This window comes from Aegilops tauschii, chromosome 5 (assembly GCF_002575655.3).
Source record: "Aegilops tauschii subsp. strangulata cultivar AL8/78 chromosome 5, Aet v6.0, whole genome shotgun sequence".
Classification (NCBI taxonomy): domain Eukaryota; kingdom Viridiplantae; phylum Streptophyta; class Magnoliopsida; order Poales; family Poaceae; genus Aegilops; species Aegilops tauschii.
Window position 1 is genome coordinate 496,953,593 of NC_053039.3, and position 9,372 is coordinate 496,962,964.

The 9,372-nt window shown below is 46.8% G+C and overlaps 2 protein-coding genes across 2 annotated transcripts; one reads left to right on the plus strand and one right to left on the minus strand.

Moving 5' to 3' along the window:
* Positions 1–839: 839 nt before the first annotated feature.
* Positions 840–3,287, plus strand: LOC109781366 (transcription factor JUNGBRUNNEN 1-like). The gene is made up of 3 exons (XM_020339972.3): positions 840–1,264; positions 1,506–1,810; positions 1,953–3,287. The coding sequence occupies exons 1-3, from the start codon at positions 1,021–1,023 to the stop codon at positions 2,427–2,429; spliced, it is 1,026 nt and encodes a 341-aa protein (XP_020195561.1). The 5' UTR covers positions 840–1,020; the 3' UTR covers positions 2,430–3,287.
* Positions 3,288–4,203: 916 nt separating this feature from the next.
* Positions 4,204–7,238, minus strand: LOC109781367 (protein JASON). Its single transcript, XM_020339973.4, has 7 exons — positions 6,964–7,238; positions 6,770–6,830; positions 6,575–6,657; positions 5,802–6,016; positions 4,844–5,660; positions 4,676–4,758; positions 4,204–4,546 (listed from the first exon to the last, which is right to left on the minus strand). Exons 1-7 carry the CDS (start codon positions 7,063–7,065, stop codon positions 4,447–4,449), a joined length of 1,461 nt encoding a protein of 486 aa, XP_020195562.1. The 5' UTR covers positions 7,066–7,238; the 3' UTR covers positions 4,204–4,446.
* Between the last annotated feature and the right edge of the window lie 2,134 nt (positions 7,239–9,372).

The following is a 9,372-nucleotide window of genomic DNA, read 5'->3' on the forward strand; positions in this document are numbered from 1 at the left end:
AAAGAGCAATAATAGGCATAATAAGAAAGCCAGAACCGGTGTTAAGCGCACCTTCTGGAAGATATCATATGATATTATGATATGTCTAGTTGTCTACGTGTTATCGCAGCATTGCTCACATTTGCTCCACCGTCAACAAAGGCTACCTACATATCCTGCTCCTCTCCATCATCCATGGTTCTTTTTAGTGTGTAGCAAAACGACTTACTTCAACAACCCACTTTACTTTTGATCCTAACAAAAACAATCTACTTTACTTTGCTCCACCAGAGTGTCCCCCAAGGTTTCTCCTTTTTTTCGTTGCCCGAATCATCTCCGTACCGTACGTTTCTTCGGTTGACATGCACAAACTGAACACATTAATCCTTTAAACCAAGTCAGAAAGCAGTACATTAAGGAAGGAGTGGCTAGCAACATCGCGTGCGTCATTGCAAACAAACAAGTCGTGCAACTAAGATCTCCCTATCTCTGTCTCTAGATCTCGGAACAAAACCGAATACGTTCGCAAATATTCCTTTCTGTCTTATCAAAGGACCCAGTCAGAGGTTATATATGTTGTATGTATGAGCTCATGCCTTTTGATTTGTTCTTACATGCAATTAAGTAACCTATGCTTTCCCATTCGCACAGACAAATTAACACTCTCTTAGCTCCAAGGCTAACACATGCAAGCACAGCTATAGCCAGTAAAACCAGAAGGTGCGGCTGCGAAGATTCGTCAAGATCGACTGTGGCGAGACAAGTCAGACCAAGCGACTTAGACCGGAATTATGTCACCTCCTTTAACTTGTTGCACAGCTCTCGCCCGCCTCATTTATAAACCCTGAAGGTGAAGCTTTCACCTTCATCTACTTAACTCCAAGGCCGCCAAGAGCTTGCTATCCTATATATACAACGCATATGCGCGACACTTAAGAGATTACATCGAGAGGGTCCGTAGAACTAAGCGCAAAAGCAGCGGCAACCAGCGAGCAAGAAGTACAAACGAGAGCCTTGCTAGCTAAAATTGATAGACCCGCGATGGTGGCCAAGGCAGAGATGAGCGCCATGGAGTTGGAGAAGGTGATGAGCGACGGGGAGGTGGTGCTCGGCGGCGCCGGAGACGAGGAGGAGGAGGACGTGGTGCTGCCGGGGTACCGGTTCCACCCCACCGACGAGGAGCTGGTCACCTTCTACCTCCGGCGGAAGGTGGCCAGGAAGTCCCTCAGAATCGAGGTCATCCGGGAGATGGACATCTACAAGCACGACCCATGGGATCTCCCCAGTGAGTTCCTTTCTCTCCATATACTCTATGCATCATGTCCTGATCATGCTCACCTGCTCATGCCCACGTTGCCATGCATGTTAATTAATCAACCAAACTTGTTCCTAACTGTATGTAGTACGTACTTGTCATCATTTCACTGGTTTTAACTTTTACTGCACAAATGGCTTCCAAGCAAATTCTTTTCTGGAACAAGAATTTTACCTGACAGAGTGCAATCATCCACTTGGAAATTATGCAGAGGCGAGCACGGTCGGTGGGGAGAAAGAGTGGTATTTCTTCTGCCTGAGGGGCAGGAAGTACCGGAACAGCATCCGGCCCAACCGAGTGACCGGCTCCGGCTTCTGGAAGGCCACCGGCATCGACCGGCCCATCTACTCCGCCGGCAGCGGCGGCGCCAGTTCCGGCGTGTCCATCGGGCTGAAGAAGTCGCTCGTGTACTACCGCGGCAGCGCCGGCAAGGGCACCAAGACCGACTGGATGATGCACGAGTTCCGCCTACCGCCGGCCGCGGCCACCAACTCCTCCCCGAGCATGCAAGAAGCCGTAAGTGGTCCACGCGTGCATTCCATTTCCACACAAAGTCACGGTGCGGCTACCCTACCGGCGACCGGTCCGGGGTACGTGTGGTGTGGTGCAAGTGTAACATTGACCCTCTGACGTGTGCGCATATGACCTGAAAATGCAGGAGGTGTGGACCATCTGCAGGATCTTCAGGAGGACCATCACCTACCGCAAGCAGCAGACGTGGAGGCCGGTGCCCGCGCCGTCCGTCGCCGACTCGAACTCCAACACGGGGAGCTTCGAGTCGTCCGAAGCCGGCGACGAGTACATGAACTGCCTGCAGGCACCCGCCGCTCCATGCATCCCCCAGCAGCAGTACGTCAGTCAGGTGGGCACGGTGGACAGCGGCAACTTCTTCTACGAGGACAACATGCACAACCAGCAGTTCCAGGGGCAATGGAACGCCGCACCCGCCGCGCCGGTGCCGGAGCAGAAACTACAGAGCCCATTGTCAACCGCCGTCTCCTTCCACCAGAATGACCACAGCCACGCCGTCGCCGCCAACGATTTCTACAAAGTCGAGGGATACTTGGAGGAGATCGCGAGGATGATGGAGGTCACCGATCCGACAGGGTTTTACGACTACAGATCATACGGTTGATCGGCCGACCTTCGCACGTCTTCAGAGTTGTTCAGGGTAGACAAACAGAATCCGCCGACGCGCTAGAACAGATGCTGTCAAGTGAGGAAGTGACATGCAGGGCCCGCACCACAGAGAGCTGAGGCCTATAGTCAGCAGAGCTTCACCCGCAGAGCTTTCTCTCTTTTGATTTCTCTTCGATCTGATCTACTCCCTCCGATCCATAATAAGTGTCGCAGTTTTGAACTAAGGTTGAACTAAACTTAGTTCAAAACTGCGACATTTATTTTGGATCGGAGGGAGTAGTGTATAAACCATGTGTGTTCGTGATACATAGTATGACTTGTGTGTGTAACATAGTAAGAGTGACATATAAATATTTGCTCCAGGCATGTTTTAATTCAATCAGTCATGTCTGAACGTTCTTGTACCTTGTTCTGGTCACTCAGATATGCACAAGTAACTTAATGTTGCTGGTTGAACAGTAAAATAGAAACAAATGAACAACAGAGTAGAAAATACATCTTTTATTATGTGCATGTTCCTCCTGTTAGTGTTTGATGTGTTCGTGAAAATTTTTAATGCAAAAATGAACAATTATGCTTCCTTGGTAAACAAAAGATTGGCGCTCAGCTTTTTTTAGCACAGGCTTGAATACTTGTGTTTTTTCCATAAACTTTTGAAACAAAAAAAAAAGGACAAGAACCTGTATATGTCTAATATTTTTCATATTTTTTGGCACCCGTAAAAGTATTCCTCACAAGCAAGAGCATATATACCAAGGAACCAAATAATCAGTTCTACACCAGATTTCTTATCACTTTCAGACTTAAGTGAGCAAAAATAATCAGTTCTACATGCATCCAGTTTGTCGCTCCTAGATTGATCTCCCTTCGCATGCGCAATCTAGACATTTGATTGGGTACATTTTGTCATTTACCGAAGAAAAATGTATTCTCTATTATGTTAAATAGTAGAAAGGTGATGTAAGCGTCATTTTCAAGATTTCTTGTGCTGGCCCCCCAATTTGACTCTATCAGCACCCTGGTGAATTTCTCCCAGGTTGATGCTGTAATTCAATGTTCTTGACTCACTAGAAGCATGAGAGTGAATAAAAATTTACATGATGTCAAACTATCAAACTCGAGAACACATCTTTGCTTAGGTCACTGCCATGAACACTTAACGAAAAGGATGTACCATTCTGGGGGCTGAATGGGACTTCCTCGAGCATGAAATTGTGGTCTATAAACTCCTACTTGAATATATATCATATGGGCAGGAAACGTCGAGCCAGGTCAAACATTTTACTCATGTTAACTACCTGTTTGGCTTAAATATTCATCAGCGCATTTGGATAATTGCAAAAACAGATATGGATAATTGCAGGATGTCTTGTCTGACCTAGGAGGCCATACAATTGCCTGTTTAGTGTTCCGAATGTGAATCTAATAGAATGGCCTAGCAAAGCAGCATTGGACTAGAAACAGTCAAATCAAAACCTTCAGAATTCGTCAAGGACAAGGATGTAAAGGCAAATTCTGGTTGAAGAAAGGCACCATTGAAGAATGATGATAAGACATCAAAAGTCTTTAAACAATACGTCAGGTTCTATTCGCATCCTTTTCCAAGGTAAACAGGAAGGAGTGATAATTTCTCTGCTGCTTATGAAATACTGTAGATTATTTCTCGGTTGTGGCAGTCGTGCTTACGAAAGGTAAGACAACTAGTATCAGGAACTAAAACTGCATATCATGAACGGAATAGAAGAAAGTACCACACAAAGACCAGAACATAACATTCAGAAGTACTAGTTAGGAATCTTGATGTCAATTATATTTGAAATCAACGATGTTGATTTGTCCTGGAACTAGGAACATTACTCCTTTAATATAAAGCAGTCGATAGAACAGCCGCTTCTAGAAGCTACATACTGGAGGATAGTAGAGGTTAACAAAACTGTGCAGAAGCCATTAGGAATGTGGCAGCAAAAAGCCAAATTACTTGGAAGCTTCATAACTCTTCGCAGACCAAGACATCATGTAAAAGCAGCAACACGTAGATGGTTAGATGCAGCAGTATCACTTTCCTCACCTTCTACACCTGAAAAGTGAGATGTGTTTCCAGTGGAGCATTTCCTGCAAAAATCAAACAAGAACGTCACATTACACCATTGAAAGAAGGAATGATTATGCACTCAAAAGATTTTAAAACATGTTTGGCCAGATCAAATCGTATTTGATGTGAAACGGAAGAAAATACTGAACCTTTGAGAAAGCAGCTTCTCTTCAGATAAAGCCTTTTCAAGCCTCTCCTCGAATGACATCGCATGCCAACTAACCTTCTGATCCTGATCATGTAATGGATTATTCCTAGGTAAGCCACTTCTACATAATTAAGTAACAGAAAGTAAGAGAATGAGAAATAGACTTTACTTCTTTGTACTTATTTGTTGAGTTGGGAATGCCATTTCCATCCCACCATTTAGGAGTAAAATTATCTGGCTCTTCGGATTTCCAGTGAGCCGCGACCATTCCAATGATAGGCCTATCCTCATCAGAACTCTTAGCAGAATTAAATGTGTCACTTGTATAGCTTTCATCTCTGATCGCCTTACTCGAACTTGGAGGCTTCAACCACTGGGACAAGCTTGGGAATTCGACATCTGAACCACTATTTGTTGTAATCACCTTATTTCTGCTGGCATGAACTGTTACATCAGTGGCCTGGCATTTCTCCACAAAAGATGTGTTATCACTTGTCTTGTTATAAGATGATACAGAACCCTCAGAGTTCTGGAACAGGGAACATTCATCAGATATTGAAGTTTCAACCAAATCCGGACTGTTATTCTTTGCACCCTTGAGATCCTCATCAGATATATCAGGCTGGCAGGGATCTTCTCTGTACACTCCACAATGTTCGAGATCCCGAGAGGAATTCAGACCTTCGTGCGAATTATGCGAACAAGACCTAGTACAGTTCTCGTTTGTCAACTCTTCCGAGTCAGGTACCTGAGTGTTAACTGGAGTATGTATCCCACCATTCACTTTCAAAGGAGTTGAAAAGGGTGAAGACTTGGATCCATCCAGATAGATATCATCATTACTGGTGGCAGAGCATGACTCCAAGGTGGTTAACTTGATCCTGCAGTCGACCACAGGCTCATTATTCACACCGTCAGAGTCTATGCTCTTGCTCACAGGTTCAGTATCATGCTGGTTTGATGCATCGCAAACATTCCTAGAAGAGCTGTCATCAAGAAGTAAAAACATCCACATTATTTAATCTATCCACTACTTATTAGCGTGAAGAGAAAATCCCAGACTCTTCAGAAACAGTGAACAGACTAAAGGCATTGGTATTTCAGCAGATAGCATGAGGTCTGCATACCTTGAAGCATCTGGTAGATAGGAGCTTTGATGAGACCCTGAAGGAGTTTGGCATTCATCAGCCTTCAGCACTTCCATGGAATTCATGTTTTCAGACAAGGCAGTTAGCAGCGCTGAATGTGTTTCATACTGCAGAGCTGAATCCATGCTTTCAGGCTCTTTAAGGATTTCATTTGGAGTTTCCGACAGTGCACCGCCATTTTTGAGGAAAGTGGCCTGTTAATATCAGTGAAAGTCAGTCTGTTGCTGAGAACATACATGCGGGTAATCAACATGTAGAATTCACTGCTATAAATCCACTGCCACCTGAGTGAGTTATGTATGAGTAGCAAATTCTCATCCTCACTGAGTGACCCGCGTATAAGGTTAGCAGTTAGCTACAAACAGCAATGTAGATTCAAGAGAAGAAAAGCCGCCGATCGATTGTCATTATAAACGCAACTACAGAAGCTATAATGGCTTGATCCATTGAACTCCTATATCAGTGCTAGCAAACAAATGAGCAACAGCCAGCTCACAAGTGCAGTGCTACATTTTTGTGCAGTTAGTGTCAGTGTGAATCACGACAGCGCAAACGCCACAACCATCAACTCATCATGCATATAAAGACATAATCCCTCTCTGTGTACTGAAAATGCCGCGTATGCGGAAACTGAAGCACATGCGTCACTAGTCAGACAAAATTCAGCACTCAAGTGGCAAGATACAGCTCAGAATAGACTAGCAAGGAAGCAGATCTGAACCGGGCCAGATTCGCAGAACCGATGGCCATACCTCCTCGTGCATGAGCTCCGGATCCACCCTGTTGCTCCCGGCGTCCCGGTCCGACCCCGAGCTCGTGGCCTGCGATCCCTCATCTTCACCGACGGCACAAAATCGAACACCAAAGGAGCACACGACAGCATCAGAAGAGGATCGAACGGCTCGAGAAGGAGAAACGCAGAAATAGAAGGGGGGGAAAATGCAGACCTTCGCGCAGGAACACGGCGGACAGCGCGTTCCTTGACGGCGGCGCCCTCCTCTCGCCGACCTGATCAGCACAGAGAAATACGCAAAATTAGTCAATCGCGGCTCGAATTTCGACAACCCAGCTAGCTGATCCGTGCCCTGGAGCGGGCGCACGGGTTCCGCGCGGGGGGGCAACGGGAGAGAGGAAAAAATACCTTGGGGCTGGGGACGACGGAGGAGGAGACGAGCTGGGCGCGGGCGCGGCCGGCGCGCGGCTCGCCGCCGGCCGCGCGGAAGCAGTCGAACAGGCACCCCATCCCCGTCCTCCTCACCGCGTACCCCTCGCCGAGCGCCGAGCCTTGGAGCCGCGGAGGAGGCGAGATTTCATCCGCCCGCGCGGAGCCGATTGCGCGTGCGCGTGCGCGTGCCTGCGTCCGCCCAGTGGCAGGCAGAGGAGGCAGAGGAGGCGAGGTTTAAGGGGGGGGAGGACGGGGGAGGGGGTTTCGAAATTTAAAATCGGAGCGGAGGAGGGGATGGCGGAGTCAGCGAGTGGGGCGGAGGCAGCAGGCCCGGCGGGGCCCCCCTCCTCTGCTCCCGTGCGCGTGGGTCTTTTTGAGGATGCTTTTTGCGTCCCCTTCCTGTTTTGAATGGAGCGATTCTAGGGGAGATTTTCTTTCTTCTTCTTTTTCGCGAGAATTCTAGGGGGGATTTGGGATGATTCTGGTGGGATGTATACGAGTAGTAATTACATTTATTATGGGGTATGATTTCGTTAAAGGCTTTAAGTATTTGCTGAAAACGACATTCCTCGCTATTTTTTCTCATGATGCAGTCGCGTCGCCCGTGCTTCTCCGGGTTAGTCGGGGATGGCAACTGCTACCTCCGCCTCGTATTAGTTGTCACTCAAGCGGATGTGTGTAGCATCGAAATACGTCAAGATACATCCATTTCAACGACAACTAATATGGGACGAAGTTTCTTCTCTGCAGTCCGTATTTCTAACTTTCTCATTAATTTTGACGAGCACCCCTTTCCTAGCTTTCTCTGCAATGCCCGCGTTGTAGATGGCCATTTCAAGAGGGAGTGATTCCACATAAGACGACGTATGCCCCCACTTGGCAATAGGGATTCACAATCATAGGTCATTGATGGCGTCAAGTCCTCTGGTACCATTATCATCCCTTCCCATACAAGGGCAAGGACCTCACACCAAGAAATGACCCTACTTCCGCCCACGAGACTTGCCAACCTTTTCCAGCTCTGGGGTCAATGAACACCAAGTTGCACAAGCAAATGTGACCAAGCATGTCTGGGTCACTTAGAGCTTGCCCCAAGCGTCCAACGCGAAGTCGAAGTACCCACGACCAACCAACCGCAACTTCCACTCACGGTAAAGTCTCTAGTTGGCATCCTCTACGTTGATGATGAGAGTGGCAGTGCTAGAATGTGCATACATGAAAAAAAGGTGTATCTTTTGGTCCCAAGAAGCCATAAGCTAAGAAAGTAGCTTATAGACAAAAGACGAGGTAAGACCTACCTACCCATTATCCAACTTTTACCACTCAAAGACTCCCCCTATCTTTTCCTCTCCCCCCTTCTGAGCTATCCATCAACTTCCTTGTTCCTGCCGCCTGCTCTCCCCTTCTCCTTCGCCAGCTCGGCCACCTGGAGTGGAAGGGGAGAGGAGATTGGCCTCCTCCTCTTTGTATATCCGCCTAAGACAGTAGTATGATGATTTCCTCGTTGGAATATGGCGCTATGCCAAATAACAGTTCAAATCTAGAATTTGGGCTACTTCTTTGTTAAACCTTGTGCGGCCATGGCGGCTGACCGGTTGGAGAAGAAGTGTGTTGCAACATTACCAAGTCTGAGCCTCTCTCTTTCGCTGGGTTCTGACCAGACTCATCAGCCTGCAACCTCCCTGGTGCAAAGATTTGATGATACCGTGGTGGTTGTGGTGGTCGTTTGTTGGGAATTAGCACACATTTATGTTCTAAAACTGCAAGAAAAACAAAGTAATCTTAGTACCACACCATGCGCTAATTCAGGGATCATTGCACAACATGGAAGGAAACATATGTAGCGGCATATATGTAAGAAATAGCTCTTGCAACACCCCAGAAACACCTCAGGCGGTGTTTGGGGTCATGAGAACCTATATATATTTGAACAACAGTAGAACGTCAACACATAGAGACACCAAATGCGTGGAAAATCACCAAGTTGGGGTAAAAAAACACGATTCGAAGCCACCCCAAACTTCTTCCCCTATTATCAAGTCTGGAATACAACATATACTTTTCTACATAGAAGTAGAGTTTCTCATACATCAATATTTCTGCATCTTGGGCAAGAACAACAAGATTCGGGGCTGCAAAATCTAGGGATTGAAACAATATCAACAAAGATGGGGGAACCACGGCTTGTAGAAGACAAGATGGTTGATCTAATCTTCATAACCTTGATGATGGGATCCCTTTGCTTGATGGCAAGCTTCTTCCTTGAATCTTCATCTCATTTAGTTTCTCTCTTAGTTTTCTCTTTCTACTCCAATGGAGGTTGAACTCAAATTTGTCCCCCTACTTGTTGGTTGCTGGATGGGAGGCTAAACATCCCCTTCCCTC

What these genes read in the sequence shown, in the direction of transcription:
- LOC109781366 (XM_020339972.3), top strand. Translation starts at nt 1,021, where the DNA reads ATGGTGGCCAAGGCAGAGATGAGCGCCATGGAGTTGGAGAAGGTGATG. An exon ending in CGACCCATGGGATCTCCCCA is followed by an intron (nt 1,265 to 1,505) that starts GTGAGTTCCTTT and finishes GAAATTATGCAG; the next exon opens with AGGCGAGCACGGTCGGTGGG. An exon ending in CCCCGAGCATGCAAGAAGCC is followed by an intron (nt 1,811 to 1,952) that starts GTAAGTGGTCCA and finishes CTGAAAATGCAG; the next exon opens with GAGGTGTGGACCATCTGCAG.
- LOC109781367 (XM_020339973.4), bottom strand. Translation starts at nt 7,065, where the DNA reads ATGGGGTGCCTGTTCGACTGCTTCCGCGCGGCCGGCGGCGAGCCGCGC. An exon ending in CGGAGCTCATGCACGAGGAG is followed by an intron (nt 6,017 to 6,574) that starts GTATGGCCATCG and finishes TGATATTAACAG; the next exon opens with GCCACTTTCCTCAAAAATGG. An exon ending in CAACAAATAAGTACAAAGAA is followed by an intron (nt 4,759 to 4,843) that starts GTAAAGTCTATT and finishes TTACATGATCAG; the next exon opens with GATCAGAAGGTTAGTTGGCA.